This window comes from Eurosta solidaginis, chromosome 4 (genome assembly GCF_040869045.1).
Source record: "Eurosta solidaginis isolate ZX-2024a chromosome 4, ASM4086904v1, whole genome shotgun sequence".
Lineage (NCBI taxonomy): Eukaryota > Metazoa > Arthropoda > Insecta > Diptera > Tephritidae > Eurosta > Eurosta solidaginis.
This window is the reverse complement of record NC_090322.1, coordinates 247,310,603-247,333,868: the sequence shown is the minus strand read 5'-3', so window position 1 is coordinate 247,333,868 and position 23,266 is coordinate 247,310,603. Positions and strand designations below refer to the sequence as shown.

The window sequence follows — 23,266 nt, the reverse complement described above, 5'->3', positions numbered from 1 at the left end:
TTATACTCTTCGGTTTCCTCGTTCGCATACTTCTAAGCGTATCTTCTTCTAGAATTTACTACTTGTTTACCAGCTATAAACTCACTAGCTATAAACTACAGATGCACGTTTATAGCTTCTCATATGCGCGTGTATATGTGAGTGACACCTCCACCGATGATTGCATACTTTGTGGGCATTTCAGATTTGTTTATGTAGATACAACTGACTGCTTAGTATCGGCTCAGAGATGATAGTATCCCTTAGTGTTGCTAATATTCGTCACACTATGTTACCGTGTACACTTCAAGCATTTTAATATTATGCACTCTGTCAAGGTTTCATTTTTATACCCAGCTGTACTTGTACACAAGGTAATATAACCTTGATTGCATAACGGTTGATGGTACAGGTATAAGGGAATCGAGATAGATATAAACTTCCATATATCAAAATGATTAGTATCGAAAAAAAATTTGATTACGCCATGTCCGTCCGTCTGTCCGTCCGTTAACACGATAGCTAAAGCAAATATTGAGATATCTTCAAAAAATTGCATATGTGGGCTTATCTGAACCCAGAATAGATTGGTATTGAAAATTAACAAAATCGGACATAATCACGCCTACTTTTTCGATATCGAAAATTTTTAAAATTGAAAAAAATTAGATAATTCAAAAACGAATACCGCTAAGCTAATGAAATTTTGTAGGTGGATTGGTTTTATGACGCAAAAGATAAATTGCAAAAATTTTGGAATATGGGCGTGGCACCACCCACATTTAGAAGAAGAAAATTTGGAAGTTAAACAAGCCGTTAAAGATATTACATTGAAATTTAGCAGAGACGCTATCCTTGCCAAATTATGTAGACTGAGAAAAGATAATCAAAATCGGTTAAAGACCACGCCCACTTTTCCTAAAGGTCTAACCTTAACAAAGTTTGCAATAACTCTATGGTATTTATTTTTATTTGGCTGATATTCTACCTCAGTAGTGGTATGGTTGAGCTAAGAACAATACTTAAACAAATTTTGAAAAGGGCGTGACCCGGCCCTTATAACACTATTAACCACACAAAGCAAACAACATCAGTGTTTCAAGTGCGCAGCTGGGTATGTAATATTCTGTTTCACCTGAATTTAGACTTTCTTACTTGTTCTATCTTCTTTTAAGTTGAAACAAACTATTGGATTTCAATTACAAAAGCCTTTTTTTGGTTTTTGTTTTTCTGCAGTCAATCATCAGAAGATTGCCGATGACTCGCTAGCCTACTCTTTGCCAAAATCAGTGATGGGTGTCGAGTGAGAAAAATGGCGTTAAGTTATGCATGAGAATCACTTAAATACCATCCATAAAAACATCCTCCGAATTTCTTATCAAAGAGCTGGTAGGGTAGTATTTATTTTCTATTAAAACATGCATCTTCTTATTTTTTGTCCTAGAGCAGCAACAACAAAAAAATCAATCTTTAATATGAGTTACAACACATATGCATTATATCTCTCCTGAAAATCTGTAAGAAACAAATTTCTCGAGTGCATTAATGTTCACGGACTCATTTCGCAGCACATGTGGTTGAAGATATTCGATTATCCGGCCTGTAACCGGTATGTATTTCTCTTAAGATTTTAAGGATTAGCTTGATTTGGCTTATCTTTATTATTGATTCATTTACCATCATTCGATTACCAATTCATTGCAAATAATTCTTTGTATGGTATATATCTTGAGCCAATTAACTAAACTTACAAGTATGTACATAAACATACATCTACATACACTATGCCTCATATAAATAAGTACACTTTTTAATTTTTAAACAACGAGCCTTTCTACAATGTCCAGGGGAAATGTTGGGTGTACTCTTTTCGTTGTAAAATTAAGCAGCGGCTTGTTGAATAACCCAGATTTGCTGAGCTAGATTATGTCCAACGTCACTTTCAGGCAGTCTAAACCATCCTAGACACTTTTTTTAAAAGCATGTAGATCAAATTGGCAAATGCACGAGCCTTTACGCTGAATGTGGCAGGATTTCAATAAGCACTCTATCAATTTTGATAACTCTGACTCCCTCCTCTTAATTTAAGGGCACTCTCCCACAGTGTCCCTCCCCCCCCCCCCCTTCCACCTTGGAGCCTCGCTGGTTGTCTGTGATGGTTAAGTACCTAACCGTTTTCACAATCTCCAGTTATGTTAGATTTCACATTTGATGTTTTCGTTTTCAACAACACAGGGTGACCAACCCCCGGTTAAATTGAAAATTGTAAATATTTTGTAGAATAAATCCAAAATCAAATAACAAAACGCAAATAAGAACGAAGTTCAGAGAGCACATTAGAGATTACAACAAAAAAAAACACGGAAACCAAACATTATATCAGACATCAATGAAACAGTTAGGGTTCTTCACATACAAGCAAAAACTTGTTTACAAGAAACAAAGTAATCACACAGGTACAACAGATAAACACACAACAACAAATAAACACAAAATAATTAACGTACCAAAACAACAAACCCACATTGAAGGTCAAACGACTAAAATTACGAACTTTTACCTGCCTCAGTCAGCCACACAAATCGATCAGTAAACCTACCCTCGGTTGTAAATGAGCACACAGCACATACACATGTCTAAATATACACAAGCATCAATTTTGACAATACCTGCTCACGTACCTACGAACTATAAACACAGGACAAACGACAACAACAGATCAGAACGAAATGAGCGCCGAAACCGCTTTGTTTGAATCCAATATACATAAAAAATGTATTTTTAATACCAGAAAACTAGCCAAACAGTTGTCTTTTACTTACACGTTTTTCTTGGACTTAACTGAGACGCGAAGCTTAAGTTAGCATTTAGAAAACGAGAATTTCGTAAACTTATAGGTAAGTGACAAACTGAAGATTGTGAAAACGCCATTAAGAAAGTTTCCAGGCTCAAACTTTGTTCTGCTTTCGATGAGAATTCCTAAAAAATTTCACATCCTTATTTGGTCTTGAGAAAGTCTATATTCTCATCTAATGTTCTTTTGAGACTTCAAATCGTTTTCAAATAATTATGTTAAGGTTTGTTATCGGCTTATTATCGCCGAGTCACCATCTTTTTATCAACGTGTTACTGTTTTGATAAAATACCCTTAATTTTTTGGATAACCAATCGATAACTTATTTGTAACATGTCGATAGCTTTTCCATAAGTAATCGGCAAGCAGCAAAAATATTCGATAAAAAGGCTATAGTTTATTGATAACCTTTCTTATCTTTAGCATGTTTATAAAAGCACCATAACAATTAGATAACGTATCTATACTTCGTCGATAACAAACCGATAACACGCCCATATTTCGTCTATAGCAAACCGTTAACACTTCGTTAGCAAATTGATAACACGTTGTCCGATTTTTCGTTTATATATCATCGATTTGCTTTTCTGCCTTCGCTAGTATCCGTTAACTGATCTGCTGTCTAGTTTCGCTCATATAAAATTGATTTTGTTCCCACATTACGCTATGGTGTAGTGACTACATTTGTGCTTCCGTTCTTTATTCCCCCGTTATATTGGGTTGAACTGGCTGGTCCGTGAGGACTTCACATATACTGAATGAGTTCGTAGTGTTACCAGAATGTTTGTTTAACGACCAAACTGAAAAACCCCTTTCAAAAACTAGAACCTACATTTACTTCAATAGTGTCATAACTCAAAAAACATGACTTTTGAGTTAATAACATATAAATATACCCAATATCTTGATCTATGTTGTATAAAAAATCTTTGTGATCAGTTAAAAATTTACCACGTGCTATAAAAATGAAAATATGCCTTTATATGGGCAACATAAGGCAGTTAAAATCTTTGAATGGCTCTCCTGGAAAATTGTGTTTTTTGAGTTATGACACTATTGAAGTAAAGATATGTTATAAAATAACTCCGTCCCTTTGGCAAACACTATAAACTTCCTAGAACCTATGCCACTTGCTGCTTCTAGATCTTACAGCTGTATCACTCCTAATAGCTAGAGTCTTAGCCTGGCAAGCGCAAGGCATGAACGCAAAACGTGCTCGATCGTTCCTTCTTCCAACCCACACTTTCTACATCTGCTATCACTGACCACGCCTTATTTAGAGGCATGTGTCTACAGTCCTCTATTTTTAATGATAGGAGTAGATTTGTTAGTCTACATTACAATCCCGCGCTTGGGCCCCCTTGATCGATCACGTGCAACTCTTGCTTTCTCTTAATCTCACCCAGTTTATTTCCCCGTATAGCTTTCCCCTGTATAACTCTCAAGTTGTATGCTTAAAAAAATTACGTACTAAATAGAACCAATTTAATGCCTTCCTTCATCTAGTATAAATAGGTTCAAGTTACGCCATGACCTCGAGTTTATGTGGCATTTCCGTGCTAAATGATAAGGACCAGATTTTGTAGAACACCGTGCCACTTTGCGCCGCATTCACTCACATACCACGAAATTTCAAAAAGGCACTCACGTTTACTGTTACTTACTGAAATTAGTTAATGCTCTCATATCATACGAATTTTTATTCACACGAGAAACAATCTACGCTATACAAGTGACGCGCAGTGTATACGTATAAAAAAAAAAAAATGTAAGGCGCGATAACCTCCGAAGAGATCTAAGGCCGAGCTTCTCTTCCAATTTGCGTCGTGCTCCTCTTGATTTTTCCCTACAAATTGGCCGGACGGGACCTACATGTTTTATGCCGACTCCGAACGGCATCTGCAAGGCAGATGAGTTTTCACTGAGAGCTTTTCATGGCAGAAATACACCCGGAGCGCTTGCCAAACACTGCCGAGGGGCGACGCCGCTTAGAAAAATTTTCTTCTAATTGAAAAACCTTATTTCTAAAATTATGATGTTGCTTGGCCCGGGGTGTGAACCCAGGGCATAGGGTGTGGTAGGCGGAGCACGCTACCATCACACCACGGTGGCCGCCCGAACACGCTGCTGTGTAAAAAAATAGCCGCATTTACAACAAGGAACAAAGTCACAACAAAGCACTGAAAAAAATACAACTTTGAAGTGTACTATATTTTTTCAATCCATTTGAGCAACAAGATCAATTTTTCTCCAAATTTTGAAACCATTTTCTGTCATCTTTTGTGAGTTTTGATTGGTCTACGCGGGTAATATTTGCCGACACCAACAAAGAAGAACAGTTATTTCTAGTTAGATGTCCTTGTGCAGTCGATTTTTACTTTCCTACTACCGGCGACTGTGCTTCCCAAGGCAGCCAGTTCTATGTACTGGAGCTACTCGGGATTTTTCCCGACCAAGGGCTGGTATTTCAGTGTAACCCCATTTAATTTGTTGCGTCCCTTCCACAAAATTGTCATGCTCCCAACAGCTCCTTGCAGCAAGACTACGCCATACTCCCCAGCTCCGGGAAGGTATCGAACCCAATCCAGGTCCTTCTCCTGACCCCGGTCCTGAGAAATGGTTTTGCTGCGTTTTCCAGAAATTAATCTTTTTAGGACGGTCATACTCTTGTCAGTGTGTCACGTGCAAGGGATGGTTGCATCGGACATGTTGTTCTGGGCTAGATCCCACAACCCGACGTCCTCGTAACTTTTATAAATCTTTTGTGGCTCCTTGCTGTTCACGTCAAAGGGCGTCCCATAGTCTACGCCTCATCCCCCTCCCCCCTTACCTTCCAGCAGCGGTGCTGCCCAGCAAGCCACAACAAGTCCCCGCTGCTGCTCACGCCCTACGTCGCCACCAGCTCATACGGCCGCTCCCACTTTTAACTACAATCTCCGCGCACATAGCAATGCCGAGCATCAGCCCGCCCCGTCTTCTTCCCCCATGCCATGTTGCCAGGCCGCAATCCCAAACACACCGGGTACCCCAATGCTTACCCACGGACGTGCGCAGCAATTGCATCCTGACCACCCACAAGTCAGGCGTAGTAACCCGTCACTTACTCCTAGAGTGAGGATGTCTCCCCCGCTGCCCTTCAGAATTCTGTAGTTAAACTGTAATGGATTAACTGGGAAGATATAGTCGATTTCATGAAGCGGTACAACATCCGCATCTCTGCGATTCAAGACACTAAACTTACAGCAACGTCTGCTCTGCAGAAAAGATCGTGAGAGCGGAAATGGAGGCGGTCTCGCGTTTGTCATACATCACTCAGTGCAATATCATATATTTGATCCCCACATCGGCCGCAGGGACAGTGTCTTAGAGCGTCACGGTTTATCTCTCCGGGCAGGTAATGTAGATAAATCTAGAAATCATCAACATCTACATCCCTTCTGCCACCTGTTACCCCAGTGGGTACCGCTCTACAATCAGAGCCTTACTCACTGGCGATAATCGCATTATTTTAGGCGATTTCAATGCACATCACGATCTATGGCATTCAAACCTGCAGGCAAAACGCAGGGGTAAGATGTTGGTGGATCAAATAGAAGAAACGAAGTTCTGGACAATAAACGGGGACGCCCCCACTCGTATGGTAGGAAGCTGTCACAGTTCGCCAGATATATCAATCGTGAGCACAGGACTCGTAAACTGTGTCAACTGGCAGCCGATGGTAACATTGGCACCCGACCGCCGCTTTGCTGCCCCCCCCCCCCCCTTTCCCGACTGATGCTCGCCAAGTGGAACGTGCTTTCCGCAAGGTCATTGAATCCGCCTCGGCTCGCTTTCCAGAAATTCGCCCTCATTTTCGGGCGGAGGCCGCAAATTTAGCGAGAGAACGGGGCCTTATAAGACAGCTCGATCCCGGCGACCCCCAAATAAGAGATATAAACCAACGCATCAGATTGCTTGTGGATGAACACAAGAGGGCGAAATGGGAGGAGCACCTAAGCGGTTGTAACTTCTCTGCCGGTATGGGTAAACTTTGGTACACCGTAAAGTCTCTATCGAACCCGTCTAAGCACAATGACAAAATGTCTATCGCCTTTGGCGATAAAGTGCTGCCGGATGCGAAAAAATGCGCGAGCGCTTTTTGCCGACAATATATGATGCATTCTACGGTTGACAAAGTTAGATGGCGGGCCAACAGACGCGCACATAAACATAAATTCAGAGCGTCCCCAATAACCATCACCGCCAAACAGGTTGAGGATGCCATCGGTCATTCTAAACCATCTAAAGCAGTGGGCCCAGACGGCAGAACCAAACCGATGCTTAAAAGGCTAGGTAAAGAGGGTTTCAAATATTTAGCAAATGTCTTCAACCTGTCCCTTTCCACCTTTGACATTCCCGAAAAATACAAAATGGCCAAGGTGGTCCCTCTACTAAAGCCTGGGAAACCAGCTAACGTAGGAGATTCATATCGCTCGATATCTCTCCTATCGCCAGTAGCCAAGACGCTTGAAGCCATTTTGCTCCACTATTTCAAAGCAAATTTGCAACTAGCCTGGCATCATCGCACAACCACCGCGCTAAATGCCATTAGTTAGCACCCATATAAATTGCGGTTTAAATCGAAACACCCACCATAGAACAGTACTCGTTGCGGTAGACCTATCAAAAGCTTTTGGTACGGTCAACCATTACACGCTACTGCAAGATCCAGAGCCGCAATAAAATCCTCAATTCTCTTGCTGGCAGTACTTGAGGTAAAGATAAAGGAACGCTCATTACCACTTACAAAGCAATTGGCCAGCCGATTGCATGTTACGTGTCCCCGATATGGTCGCCAAGCCTAAAGACTACTTACTGGAAGAAGTCATCTCCGTAAGCATTATAAAGAAATATGACACCTGAGAACACAGCCGTATGAAGCCAAAAAACACAAGCAAGTCCTCACTGAACTCCACAAACAGGCGTCGGGCCTCTATGCCAGGAATTGCCCGGTGAATCCTGTACTCAAAGAAAAATACCCAAAACTTGCAGAAGAGGAACGCACACTCCTTAGGCTCACGAGTCACTCTAGTTCAACTTCGATCTGGATACTGTAACAGGTTAAACCCTTACCTATCCAGAATCAACATATGTCCTGCTTGTAACGTGTCCCCACATGACACCAACCATCTCTTCAACTGTATTATGGAACCAACGCCTCTAACACCCATCTCATTATACTCCACACCTGTTAAAACAGCACGTTTCCTTGGACTACCGTTAGAGGATATTGATGACAATTTAGGATCGGTCGCACCTATTTGATGGGGCGAAGCACTGCTACAACAACAACAACAACCGTGGATAGCATTTGTTTGCTCTAGACCGGGGATAAAGCTGAGTAACTCTGCGCGATAATGAGTTGCTGATGCGAGCGCTAATGCACTGTTTCGTAATGCCGTGAAGCAAAGGCCATTATCGCCAGTAACACTGGAGTAGTAAAAGCTCTTCTTTGACAAATATCAATTGGCTATACTTTAACTCAATGATGCAAACGTGTGATAGTAAACGTGTGCTTCATAACACTTAGCTAAAGATGCAAAGAAAGGAGTTTGTATTGTTCCAATGCTGCATTACCAGCATTTCCATCATCTTTTGCAAAACCTCAATTGGCAAATAGTTCAGCTCATTCATGCCTGAAAATTGTTTCGTTTTGAGCATCCATTGCTCAATGGCCTTAACAGATTGTGTTGATGCCGGCAATTGCCGCTGACTTCAGAGTCAGAAAAAAGCGCAAATATCCAGCCAAGCGACGCAATGAGTCACTTTTACTCACTCAATTCGGTGAGCTACAGTTAACGTGGGTGCTTTTAGTGAATGTTATAACAGTGATTGCGACCCAAAGTGTCACGGCGTCATATAAAATCAGGTTGTTATTGTTGTTGTTGTAGCTATAAGGACACCCCGCGAAGGCCTTGGGGAGTGTTATCGAGTTGATGGTCCTTTGCCGAATGCAGATCCGGTACGTTCCGGTACCAAGCCCGACCATCTCGGAAACGATTTGTTATGACCACATGCGACCTTTTAGGTCATACCGCCATCCCGCCCCCTAGAACTATGAGGAGTTCGGGGTCGCCGGAGCCTCGGCTGTTAATGAAGCAGGATTCGCCACGGATAGGCGATGTTGACAATTGGGTTTGGAGGAGCTATATATTGCGCTGGCAACCTGAAAGGGTTGCGCTACAACAACCCCTTGAATTTTAGTCGCCTCTTACGACAGGCATACCTACCGCGGGTATATTCTAACCCCCTAACCCGCTGGGGTATAAGTCTGAAATATAAAATCAAGTCTTAAATTTCAATAGCTTAACAAATGCGCAAAATCTGTCATTCGCACAAATATAGCCAGCGTTATAACAGTAAACCGGAAATAATTATTCATTTACATACAATGGACGTATGGAGCTTAATTGGTCGCAGTTCAGTACCTACTGAGTTTTGCGATAGCTATTTTAATACATACTCTTAATTTTATTTTATTTTAGGGAAAAAATGAGATATGCATTTTTGTTGTTTATAAAAGTTACACCGTACAAGTTCACGATCATTTTCTGAATTAATTGTTGGAATTTCAGATATTGTTTAAAGGACGCTCGTGCGAAATAATGAAATATGTTACCCTTTTTTTCTTATCGACGAGTTATCGGTTTGTCATCCATGTGTTATCGACGAGGTATGGACAACTTTGTTACCGACGTGTTATAAACATGCTATCGATGACTTGTCGGTTTTTAATCGAAAAGTTATGCATTATTCTCGAAAAGTGGTCATTTTATCGAAAAGTTATCGATACGTTAGCAACATTTTTCGATTGGTTAACGCGGTGTTTCCAATTTGTTGTTGGCGTGTTATCGATTTGTTGCTGAAAATTTATCGAGAAGTCATCGATTTCTTTTCAAAAAAATTATCAAAAATTATTTCTCATCAAAAATTTATCGTGCTGCTATCAACTCAACGGTTTATTATAAAACAGCTACCGAAAAAATTTCAACATAAAATTGATGATACATCTGTAAGCAGATAGCTCAACGACAATGATTCACTTTCTAAAATATAATCCGATAATAAAACATTAAGTTGTCGGTATTGGTTGTTAATAGTGTTGTTCCGATGCCACCTTGAACTCGACACTTGTACTCATTTCAAGTAATCGAGGAAAGTACTCGATACTTGTACTCATTAAAAATAATCGAGGAAAGTACTCGATATCTCAATACTGTGTTTAGGTGCTCGCAATTTAAGAGAATAATCGACCACGAAAAATGCTCGGTACTTGAGCAAAGTAGTCGAGTATGTACTCATAGTTACTCGCATATGAACAACACTAGTTGTTACCGATAAGAAGCAGATGAAACTCTAATCCCAAATTTTTCGTTTCTGGTAAAGCTACCTCTGTTTTGGCACCCGCCCCATTGACAGAAAACAATCATATAGCAGGGCTCTGAAGAGATCTCTTTTTACTAATAACGACGACGGCAAACGTTTTAAGGACTACAACTCACGGCCTGGAATATCTGAACCCTTGGAAAAGTTTGAACCCCGGGTGATTGATGTCCTCCTAAGTCCAACATCACCGCCATTCAAGAAGCTCTACGGGCGGGGAAGGTAAGGGAAATGCGACTCGAAGCACCATGTTAAAGAAAGGGGACATCGCCGTCAAGTATCTTCGTTCACGAGAACGAAGTAGTGCATGGGTGCGCTGTTGTGACACGAAGAAATAAGAGCGACGGCTGCTTGGAAGAAAGAAACGTTAGGCAGAACGACGTGAAAGAGAGAAGCTTCAGATGTTGGCTGGTTCCTGCTGGCTGCTGGTAAGAAAAAAATGACCTCGTAATCGATGAGCAGAGTGCGTTTAGACCGTAAAGGAAATACTTATCCTCATTACCAGATATCGAGGGAGAAGACGAACGCGATACCACTGACGACGATTTACGATTTCCCTGACAATTATAATATGCGCCACCCGACCTTGACGAAGAGCGAATGACAATATCCCGACTAAGGAATTACAAGGCGCCGGTTAACGACAGACTAAGTACCTACTCGGCTCCTCAAACACGGAGGCGAAGAGATGGTAAAGAGCGTGTTCCAATTCCTATGGGAGTCGGATGATTACAAACCTACTGATTTGAATTTAAGAGTACTGTGCTCAATCCGCAAGCAAACCGTGCTTATTACCGACTACTCGCCGTTATCGCGGCCCTATCTTTAGCACCAAAGCCCGTTTTAATACCAGACTCACTGATTACGGCACTCCCAGCAACATTTTCTCTAAGAACTACACAGAGTGTATTCCCAAACGGCAAATGGGCAACATGCTGTTCAGGGTGCCATCGACATATTTACTGATGGCCGTAAACCTGACAGGAAGTTGAGGGGTGATATCTTTTCAACGGACTTGTTGGTACAACTGATCACCTTCCGCCTGCTCGACCATTGTAGCGTGTATCTAAGGGAAATGTTTGCAAAACTCGGTGATGTAAATGAAACTTTGCCTTAAGACGAGAAAACAGTGATTGTCTAGGACATCCGGGTCACCCTAATGGCTTTGAACTCAAGTGTGGACCACATAAAGTCGATCACTGAATGCCGCAGATCTCTCAAAAAGATGACCCAGCACATCAGTATTAGTCTTATATGGATACCTGGATACAGGGCATAGCTGATAAACTGGCCGGAACGAGTGCGACCGCCGGTTTTAAATATGCTTCGTATATGAGAATCATCAAGGTTAGTTTGGCCTTCCTATAGGACACACCAACAATAAATGGTCCTGAATAACTCAGAACCTTCGTGCCGGGTAAGAGTTCTCACTGGTTGTTATTTTAAAAGCCCTCACGCGGCTTGGATGTATATTGAATCTTTCGATTAATACCGAAGCTGTAGATGTGTTGAGGTGGCCTGTTCTTTGCCACAATCCGGCACTAAGTAGAAGGTTGGCTGCGCTCAGTCAACCGGTTTCAAGGCTCGGGTAATGGCGAGAGGTAATGTATTGACCACATGAGGTGGATCGATCCGCAGTGGTTGGGACAATTATGGTCAAAAACTGTTTAGAGCATCACAATGGGCCCATTGGTGGCCTAGGTGTCGGTCTGGGATGCATTTCCTAAGCCCAGTCCTTTTAAGCTAGCTTAACCGAATCAGGTGCTTCTAATTTATTCATATTGGAACGATTACCCGTCATCTTTTGTTCAAAATAAGCTTGGAGACAAACCGGAATTTGCTTTCGGCCATCTTCAATGAAACGAAGATGGTAAAATCCGGAACCAAGATGTATCTAAACCGAATTGGGCAAGGATATTCATAATTGCAAATAGAGCCAGCATCACAATGGACCCATTGGTGGCCTAAGTGTCGGTCTGGGATGCATTTTCTAAGCCCAGTCCTTTTAACCTAGCTTAACCGAATCAGGTGCTTCTAATGTATTCATATTGGAACGATTACCCGTCATCTCTTGTTCAAAATTAGCTTGGAGACAAACCGGAATCGGCTTTCGGCCATCTTCAATGAAACGAAGATGGTAAAATCCGGAACCAAGATGTATCTAAACCAAATTGGACAAGGATATTCATAATTGCAAATAGAGCCAGCTTGATTAATGTTTAGACCAACTTTTTTTCCTCAGTGTAATATGTCAACCGTCGTCCTAAAATACAGTCCGTAAACACACATACATACATACATCCATTTTTTAACTAAGTACACGACTATGTTTTGTTGTTATAAAGTAATGATATAACTGTTAATTTGACTTACCTGTGGCGTGCGCGTATCATCGCCTGACCCAGCAACACCTCCCCCACCTCCAACGCCAACGCTTGCAGCCACAGCCGAATAATTACACTGACACCCCTCCTCACAGCACAAACGCACCAATTCGTGCTCACCGCATGTACATGGCTCCTCATCCTCTTCATCGTAAGCGCAATCTTCACGTATCAAAATAATATAATCGGCTTCGAAAAACTCATTGCGTGTCTCATCGAAAACGACACGATTTTTACGCGCCGGCGGCGGACGATTTGGTTTTTTCAACAAACCGCGCAACTGACTATTTTGACTGACTTCACGCATTTTGATGGCGGCGGTCGCGGCGGTGGCGTTTACGACAAAGGGAGCGGCAATGTAAGCAGTGGCGCGTTTATTGTTGTCGCTGACAACGTTTAAACTTTGTTGGTACTTGCTTTGGTTGTGGTTTTGAATTTGGTTTTGATTTTGATTAGATTTTGTTATTACGCTTAAATAGGCTTTGGCGACACTAGACTCTGTACATTTTGGTAGCGCGTCAGAGGCGCACGATTCACTTTGATTTAGCTGCACGTAATGGCGGTTTTCACTATTTTTTATTGCGTTTTTCAAACTTTCAACGTCGTCGTCGTTGTTGGTGGTGTTGTTAATTAGTAAATCATTACCATTTTGCTCATTTACACAATTTACACAATCACAGTCACACGACGAATTTGTATCACCGTCCGCTAATTCAACGGCGGTATTCACATTCAACACGTTCGCGTCCACTTTAACGCTCGCGCACGCGTCCTTGTCGACAATGCCGATTGATGACACCTCGTCAAATAATTCGTCGTAACACTCGTAAACGTTATTATGAGCCGCTAATATATTATGTATGCAAGCACCAAAAAATGGCACACAATGGCTAATATCACCAGCTTGAACGCCTGCGACGCGATTGAGTTCACACTTCTTTGTGTTGTCGTCGCGCACACTATTTTGATTTGTGTCCACCACACTACCAATGGACAATGATGCCTGGGTGTTTGTTGACTCTTTATTTGTTGCTATTGTATTTTTTAATGTTTTTGTTGTTGGTATTACTGTTGCGTATCCGTCAGCGATGATATCACTCAAACGACGAGCATCAAATTCATAAGCTGACGTCGTTTCGCCGTCGTGGCCTACAAAGGGATAAAAAGCGCTCGCGGTGGCGTATATGGGTGGCAGCTGATAGATAGCACGCGCTGTAGGCAGTAAATGGCGCGCACTTAAGTTACTAAAGTTTTCGTAGTTGTTCCTGTTGCAGTAGCATAACGCTGCGGGCGCGCTTTGGAAAATCGTTTCCTGCTCCTGCCGCTGCTTATTTGATGTTGGTTTTGTGGCAACAAAAGCGCTGAAACGCTCAAATTGTAGTGCGGATTTAGGCGGTGGTGGACGTGGTGGTGGTGTAGGTGATGGCGTTCGGGGTTTATATGGCGCTTTAGCTTCCGGCGATGGCGTTCGACGCTTATCTATCGCTAAAGCTTCCGGTGATGGCGTGCGACGCTTATCAGCCGCTTTAACTTCCGTTTGTGGTCTGGTCAATAAAAGTTGTTCCCAATATTCAGTAGTAAATGCGCCTTTAGTGGTTTTCAAAGTGTTCAAAGGGGATACGCTGTCTAATGTTGATGTGGTTGTTTTATTTTTTTGTGTTGCGTTGGTCAGTGCTGCAATTTCGTGTGTGTTCACAACATCACTTTGCTTATTGCGTGCAGACTGTTCGAATATTTCCACGCGATTATTGTTATTTTTGTGCTGCGTGCTGCGCGTTGTTGTAATTAAACTGCTGCTATTTGTGCTAGCTGGGGTGACTGTTGCTATTTTCTTTTGTTTCACTAACTCCTCTTTTTCCTCCTCCACCTCGTTTTTCGACTTTTTCTGACAATCTTTCACGTAAACCTTCGCCAACCCTTCTTGTTGGCCAACTACTACTTTTCTTAACTCAGCTGAGTTTGTATTGTGTACCGTTAGTTTTCCACTATCTACTAGCAGCGAGTTATGCGCGTCTATTCGTTGCTTACCCGCATTAGCACATAAAGCTGACGAATGCACTGTATCTTCTATGTGCTCTGTGCCTGATGGCGTTTGCAACTCGTTACTTCTTCTAAGCGCGCTGCTATTTTTGTACTCGCTGCTCTTTTCACAATCTCCTTCTGCTAAGCACTCTCTACTCTTTGCGCACTCTCTCGTTGGCGCGCACTTTCTCTCTTGCTTTTCGTACTCGCGGCTCTTAAAGCACTCGCTACTCGTTAGTTGCGTTACCCTTACTACGCATCCGCTACTCTCTGACGGAAAATTGTTTTGTGTTTTATTATATTGTTGTTGCAAATTACTTTTTAGATTTGCTTCACTGTTATTGTTGTTGTCTGATAGCTCAGCAGTTATTGTTAATTGGATTGCACTTGGCTTTTTGACGCTTGCAACTATAATGGGCGATAGTGACGGCGTCGACCTTATGTTGTCACAATTATTTTGTTGTAGTCCACGTTGCCTTGTACCTGCTGCAATGTGTCCAACCGCAAGTGCTGTTGTTGTAGTTAATATTTGATTTGCTATATGCTTGTCTACTGCTGCTTTGGCAATGGCTTCTTCATATGTGTGTGTTGTTTGTTTTTCGTTGTTGTTGCTGCAGTTGTTATTTTTGCTTAATGGAATTTCCTGCGTCGTCGCCTTTGTCGCCTGTCTGGCAGTGTTGTCAGCAACAAACAAGGTTTTGTGTTTACCACCTTCAAATTGTTGGCTATTTTCAGTAAGTTTCAAGGCTTCCACTTGGAATTCGTTCTTTTCTTCTTTTTCGTTTTGCTCTTCAATGCTCTCCCTTACTTTGTCGTCTTTCTCCGCGTCGTCTATTTGCTGTTTCGTGCTTTTGAAAAATTTATGGCATACACAAATCAAATCATTTTCGTCCTTCACCACGTCGTTGTTGCCCTTGTCATTTGCGACCTCTTCTTTTCTTTTTTGCAATTGTTCTTTTGCTAATCCCGTGGCTTTCACTTCGTTAGCAATGAACACTTCGTCGCAGTCGCCCTTCTCGTCTTTCGCTTGATTACGTGTCACGCATATCAAACTACGAAAATGTTGTTGTAAACGTTGCAATCTTTGACTAGCAGCAAATTCATCACCACTCTGCTCCTGCACGTACTGTTGTGCTAGCACCGGTCCTAACTTTGGTTTCTCGCTTGCGTCCCCTTTTCGAGTCTGTATGTTTTCTATCCCCTTTTCGTGTATGTTTTGTCTAAGCTCTTCAAGTAGTTTATCTACCTCACTAAACTTTATATTGTCTTTTGTATGCTTTTGTTGTAAATGTTCCCAATATTTTTCAACTTCAGTTTGCTTCTCTAGCACATTATCCCGTCTTACTAACAACTCAGTAGTGGCTCCTTTTATCGCTTTGTTCCCACTGCTTTCTCGAGTGCTCTCATAGGCTAATCTGTTAGTTTTTTCTACTTCTTCAATAGTTTGCTTTGCTGTTAGCCCATCTTGAACTAAATTGCCCCTACACTCTTGGTGTCGCGTTGTTGTGTTTGTGTTTGTAGCGTCAACAACACTTTCACTTAATAACCGTCGTTTAGTTAAGTTGTGTGCGTGTGTCGTTTCGCTGCTAGTCGTTCTATTGTGCTCGTTAACGACGTCTATTGCATCCTCTATGACGACATTTTCCACTTGTACTAAGACCGCTTGTTGTGCGGTGTCGTTAGTGTGATTAGTGCTGCTATTATTAGTGCCACCTTTTGGCCACTTATCTCGTTCATTACTTGCACTTTCCGGTGCCTGTGCGTGTATTTCTACTTTTACTTCTTTGTCGCTTACTTCTTCGCCTCTAATTTCTTCACCATGCTCCTCATTTAATGCGCCTCTGTTTTTTTCGTTTCGTTTACCACCCTTGCATTTATCGTCTTCTAAATTTACTTTGCACTCCTTTTCTTTAGCTTTCTGCTGTTTCAATTCACTCAGTGCCTTGGTCTTAGCCGCTTGTGGGTGCTCTTCCCAAACCACCACACTTTCGACAGGGTTGCTGTTGTAATCTAGTTGACGCTTTTCATTCAAAACTTCACAGTCATGGTTGCAATTTTGTTGTTGTCGTCTTATATGCGCCCCCTTTTCTTGTGTGCGCTTCTCCTCCTGCTCGGCTTTTCCACCTCCTTCTTTGAACTGTGGCCTCGCTAAGGTTTCGTCGTCTCTTATTATACGCCAATCGTGTGTGTTATTTATAATTTCTTTAAAGTTTTTATATTCAATTGCAATTTCTTTGTCATTTTCTTGCTGCTGTAGCACGAGCGCAACATTGGGCGCCGCCGCTTTGTATTCAGGCTTCAGCTGCTTCGCGTCGTGCGGGACATGAGCGTTCGTAGTAATAAAGTTATTATATTTTTGTGGCGAATTATGTATTCGTTGCGCTCGTTGCGTATTCGTTGATTGGAAATAAGTGTCTACTTCATAGGGCACCGTAGGTTCTGTGTCTACCGTTGATGGGGATGTGTTTAATGAGTAGGTGTTTATGTGTAAAGCCCCTTTTGTTGTGTTTGTCGCGTTGCGCTGCACTGATTTGTTTGACGTTTGTCTCAATTCCTTGTCAAAGTTAACATTTTCTTTGATTTGTTCGCTTTGCTCATCTTTTGTTTGTTTCGTATCGCTCGTCTGTTCGTCGTTTTTTTTATTCGCTTTTAATTCAACTTTCGCTATTTGTTGCTGTTTTTTGACTTTCTTTTGTGTAGATAATTTACATGAAATTTTTGTTTCGTATACTTTCAACTTTTTTTGCTCGTTTCGTTTGTCTGTTGGGCAGCTCAATTCAGTACCGTCTCCTTTTGTAACGTCCTTGTCGTCACTTGCGTTGTCGTGCCTACTTGTCACCTCAGCTGTCTTTGCTATTTGTTCAATAAAGCTGGCAAGACCTTCACTATTTGCTTTATCGTTTTCAATAAAATTCAATAAACGCTGGTCTACGTTTTCATCGCACGCCTGAAAGCGCTGTACGTCAAAGTTCCCGTACACGCTGGGAACAGTTTTTTGTTTTCTACAATTTATATTTTCAAATTCTTGAAACTTTTCATCTATCACTTGGGTGCTAGCTTCATAAGCGCTTAGCTTATTGTAACTGTTTGCAGCATTAACTTGCTCACCACCCCGCGCGCTATTGCTATGGTCTCCCAACGAATTTATTTCACAGATACACCACTCCTCATTCGTATAATTGAAATTATATAAATTTTCATTAGCTTCGCTGCTTATTCTTCTACAAATTTCTTTTTCACACTTGGCACTTACACAAACACTCGATTTACCGTTATTTAGTACATTGTATTCCAGCTGCTTGCTAGTTTTCTTTTCAATTGTTTTACTACAATTTTCATACAAAAAACTTTTGCAATTTTTGTTTAAATTTAAAAAAATTTTCTTCTCAGCTGCTTCAGCTTTTTCAGCTGCTGCTGCTCCAGCCACACGTCGTACTCGTATGTCGTTATCCTCGTCGTAATACGTATCATTCACCAAGTAGCGCTGGCTGCTCGTTGCTCCATCAAGAACTTTCACATTCACCACAGTGTCGCCGTGGTCGCTGCTTTCACATTGACTCTGCTGACTCCCGCTGGTCTCATACGTTTGTTGTTGTAAGACCACACTCACATCCCCCCTAGGCTGCTTTTGCAACCAAATCTCATCGTGCTCGCAAATAATGGCGCTCGTTGTTGGCGTCTTACTCTCAGTGTCCGAGTCCTTCGTGCGCGTATTCGTTACTCGTTGTGGTGAATGACGACATCTATCAATCGATGGCGTTGGCGGAGCTAAATTTGTCGCATACCATGCCGCCGTATTTGTGTTACTCACTACTGGCTGTATGCTCTGACAAGTGACATTGCCAATAGAGTGCACGCTATTGTCTCCGTGCTGGTCAGTGACATAGCAGCGTAATGTTGGTAATGTTGCTGTTGTTGTTGTCGTCACAGTCGCTGCGTCTGCTGCCGCTAACTCTCTATCAACGTTTGTTTTGGTATCCATCAACCATATATTCGCTGCCTGACTTGTCTCTTCATGCAAAGCGCATGCTCGTACTTGTCCACCTGTGTCTGGTGTGTTTTGTTTACTCTCCATATCAGCACCGTGCAACAGTGGTAGCAGTAGCGCAGATGACGATAGTGGAGATGGCGACGACGACCCATTCAACCACCCAAATGTTGAAACTTCTGGCGATGTGCTCGCTGCTAGTGTTTCCGCTGCGTTGAGCGCGCATACCAAATCAAGGGGGTTCGTTATGTGATTAGTTGTTGTTGTTGTGGTTTTTGTCACATTCATTGTTACTGCCTCAATATTCAAATCTTTTGTTTCTATTATTCCCGCTTTATTGTCGCTTAGTGAGTGCGCCTCCATAGCCCGCAGTGCAATTTCAGCTTTGCAGTTTTCCCCTTCTCCCTTCTCTCCATCGTCACCTTTGCATTCAATTGGTTTAAATGCTCTTATCACGGCTGCTTCTGTTACCACTACTTTTGCTGCCGCTACTGCGCATTCGAGCATTTCTGTGTTGTTGCTACAATCAACCTCGGCTTCCCCATCTCCATTGTCTCTACTGTTCGTCCAACAGCTGCTATTATCAGCCACGTCCGTTATTTTGCTTTTGCTTGCACCACAATCATTTCCGCTTTTGCTCACATTGTTGTTTTTGTTGGTAGTAGTATCGTTGTCGCTTTGACTTTTATTGTCATCATCATTCTCAACAACAACAAAGCGTTTAGTTGCATTGCCCTTTTCAGCTTTTTTTATCGACGCTGGGACGCTCAAGTTTGTTTGGTTTGCACTTTTGTGATTACTTACTGGCTGGTGTTGTTGTTGTTGTTGTTGTTCTTTGTTGCCAACAATTAGCTGTTGCTTTTGTTGTAATTCATTTGCGGTTTGAACGCTTTGTTTACTCTCAGTTGTCATCTTTTTAATGGAGGTTTTTGTTGCGGTTGTTGTTGTTGGTTTAGCTGTAGCCACCTCCACCACCTCTGCTACTTCCACACCCTCCTCTGCTGGTGTTTCGTTCTCGTCGTCGCCGTCGTCGTTTACTGATCGTTGTGTATTACTTGTGGAGAAGATCAGTAAGTCGAGAAACATCATGTTTGTTGTTGGTACATTTTATATCTGTGAAGTTGATTGTCTGTTTACTCCGATTTCCACTCATTTATGAGAGCTGAAATGAGAGAATATAAAAATTTAAATTTAAAAAGAGATCCCCTGCTAAAGTGGCCCAGTGTAGAAATGCGCAGGCAGAAAAAATACCATCCCCAAAATCGTTGTGATATGAACAGTATTTTGGCCTATCAAAAAAGCACAACCACTCATGGAATTTCATCGAAAACCTCTAACGCGAGTTTGCGTACATTGGTCGATTTAACAGAGTTGGGTCATAGGGATGTTGCTGCTCGGCCCAAAAATTGAGAAGATAGTTTTTGTCCAGAGAATAGATCGAAGTTGATACAGAGTAACGCGTTACTCCCTGAAAAACCTCCCCGCATAAGTTCTTTATTGACTCTGATAAAGAGCGTGACACGTCCAAAGACTTTACGGGCTGTATGCGCATGGGGTTGAGGGTGTCTTCATTAATTTCCAAATTAAATGACCATGTTTTCATGTTTTAAGACGGCGGGGTTGAATCAAGCGGAAACTGTCCGTTCAGAATGTCATTGTGCTCGTACGAAAATCCAGACTTTAGTGGCATTTTTGAAGATAATCTCTAAGTACCAATGTGTTTTAGGATCGGCATGGCTATTCCGTTTAGACCTGCAGATTTTTCAGGTTTGATCTTTTCGACGGCTTAGGAAGGTTACTTTATATATTACTGGTAGTAAGCGGTCGCGAATTTCTTTGAATCCGACAGAACTTAATCACCGAGTGCATACTTTATCGTTGAATTTCGCTGGATTTGACAGGGACTTTAGGGTTTACTACAACTTAGTAGCACTAGCGGAGCTTTTGGAGTTCTTAATATGCTCCTCCAATTCGATTCGTTTTTATACAGATCGATCTGCCGTCTGTTGGCAAGTCTTGCTAGAACTACGCTTCAGCTGGTAAAGACGGCCGATGGAGTAAAGAGTACCGAAGCCAAATCCATGACCTTGTGAAACGCACACGCTCCATAGTCGGAATGGAAAATAGGCTACACAAAATATGTTTGGCATGACCATACCATAAGCATACATTGGACTCATTTGTTTAGAGCAAGGGATGGACACCGTATTCAATGTATATTCGTCTTAAATGACCTTTATGTTGGAACCTCTATGCTAGCCAATGAGTGAAGCCCAAAAAGTTCTAAAGTACAAACCCGTATAATGTTAGCCTCGAGTTTCACTATAAACCTCCCTGCTAGTATTGCTATTTAAATACAAATATCCTACATTACACCTTGCTTGAGTCGCATTTTTAATCTGGGATCTACTGAGCGTTTATCATTAAATCGATGGTCCAAACAAAAACACTCCCTAAGGAGTGAATAAGTACTTCTTCTTTAATGTGGGTTTAAAAAGGGCATAGGAACCAGAGCTGCCAAACCCCCATGATATTAAAAGCTTGCTTAGTGACGTTCACGCCAGGATGAGGAAGTTCGCAAAATTTAGCCTTTACAGTGAAATATATCTAAAGTAAGAGCATCTGCAGTACCAATTTTCGGCATAACCGTAAAGGGTCCCAGTGTTAGGCTCTAACTGGCCGGTCCAAGAGGACCTCACGTAGACTGAATAAGTTCGTAGTGTTACCAGAGTTTGTTTAACGATCAAACTAGAAACCCCCTAAAAAAGCTTTCTATGGCCTATGCCACTTGCTGCTCCTAGATCTGACAGCTTTATCACTCCTAATAGCTGGAGTCTTAGCCTGACAAGCGCAGGACACAACTCAAAACGTGCTCGATCGTCTCCTCCTCCAACTCGCACATCCTACATCTGCTATGACTGATCAAGCATAATTTGAAGGAATGTGACGCCAGAAAGCAGTGTTTAGTCAGAATACCCATCATGAGCCTATAGTTATATCATTTTTATGATAGGAATAACTTTGTTAGTCTAAGGTTATAAGACCTACACATGATCTTTGACACTTTGCAGCCCCGCGCTTGGGTCCACGTCTTTCCCGCTTGGTCGATCATGTGAAAGTCTAGCCTTCCCTCAATCTCGCCTAATCAAATTGGAACAACTACAGAGCGGGCTTCGAGCGATACGCCCTTTTTAGCTAGTTCATCCGCTTTTTCATTCGCATCTATTTCCGTATGCACTGGGACCCAATATTGATGTATACTACTCCCTTTTCCGATGCTTTTCAGGGATTGTTTACACTGTTACATACATTTAGATGTTTTGCTATATGACATTATTGGCTGAATTGTTGCTTGGCTGTCAGTATAAAAGTTGGCGCGGCTACAGTTTAGGCTATTTTCTTCCAGTGTTTCTACTGCTTTCGTTACGTCTCCTACTTTAGCCTGAAAAACACTGTGATTTGGCAGCTTGTAGAATCTGTTTATTTCCGGATCAGCACAGTATACCGCAGATCCTACAGCTTGCACTACTTTCGAACCATCGGTGTACACGTGTAACGCCTCGTCCGCCATTTGGGCACCCTTGTGCCAACCATTCACGTATTTTCGAACCGCAGATACGGAATCAGCTAGTCTGTTCGTCCATTAATTGATGCGCTCAAGTTGCCTCGAGGCACTGACAATAGTTGCAGTTGTTAACGCTATGCTCTTTGCCACCAGGTCTACAGGTGGATTGTGCAAAGTCGCATACAGAGCTGCTGTCGGAGCTGTTTTCAGGGCTCCTGTAATGTTAAGCATTAATGACCTGCATACCCCCTCCAATTTTTTTTGGTTTTCCTCCAAACAAGGACTCCATAGTATTGGATAGGCTTTACCATCGCTGTAAATAGCCACTGAAAGTGAGAAGGCGATAAAATCCACGTACACCACAGCATTCTTTTACCTGCATAAAGTGCGGTCAAAGCCTTCTTTAACAACTTGTAAGTGGTTGTGTTTTTGGAGAGAGCAAAACAAATGAAAAACTTTAAAAATCTAAAAATTCCACGAACACTCAAGTCACTGAACTCACTCCAAATACGAAAGTGCCTACTATTTTGAATTAATTATTTTTATCAACTTCAACAGCGTGGGAACCAACACTGAGCTTAAACCGAATTAAGTAGTTTTCATATAAAATTTTCTTATCTCGATATGAATTCGTTACCTTCGTTTATTCATTCAATTTATTGCAGTCAATGTTTTCGTTATTCAATATTTCGCGCTCAAACAAAAATTTTGAATTATGATCGCAGTTTATTTATTCGTTTACAAGTGACAGGTGCGCATGCACCTTCCCGCGCCAACCACCTCATATGTAAAATATCCTTACAGAAGGACACTCACACTGCATATCAACAACAATACACACTTTTCCCACATAAATATATTGAGCCACCAGACGAAATTCCAACACACACACGCACGCACACAGTGCTTAACGAATATCAATACATGCGCAGGTAGTACGAGTAAATTTCATGTCACGGTTCAGGGGCGATCTTGTGCCTTGCATATGCGACTGACTGTGTGTAAGAACGAGGGGACGCTTACACAGAAGAAGCGAACACAACAAAAAGGCA

At 41.9% G+C, this 23,266-nt stretch overlaps 1 protein-coding gene across 1 annotated transcript in view; it reads right to left on the bottom strand.

Moving 5' to 3' along the window:
- Positions 1 to 19,738, bottom strand: part of LOC137248818 (uncharacterized) — an 87,154-nt gene extending 67,416 nt beyond the window's left edge. The window contains exon 1 of the mRNA XM_067779716.1: positions 12,629 to 19,738. Coding sequence (XP_067635817.1) covers positions 12,629 to 19,738 — 7,110 coding nt within the window. The remainder of the gene's footprint in view (positions 1 to 12,628) is intronic.
- Positions 19,739 to 23,266: the final 3,528 nt, after the last annotated feature.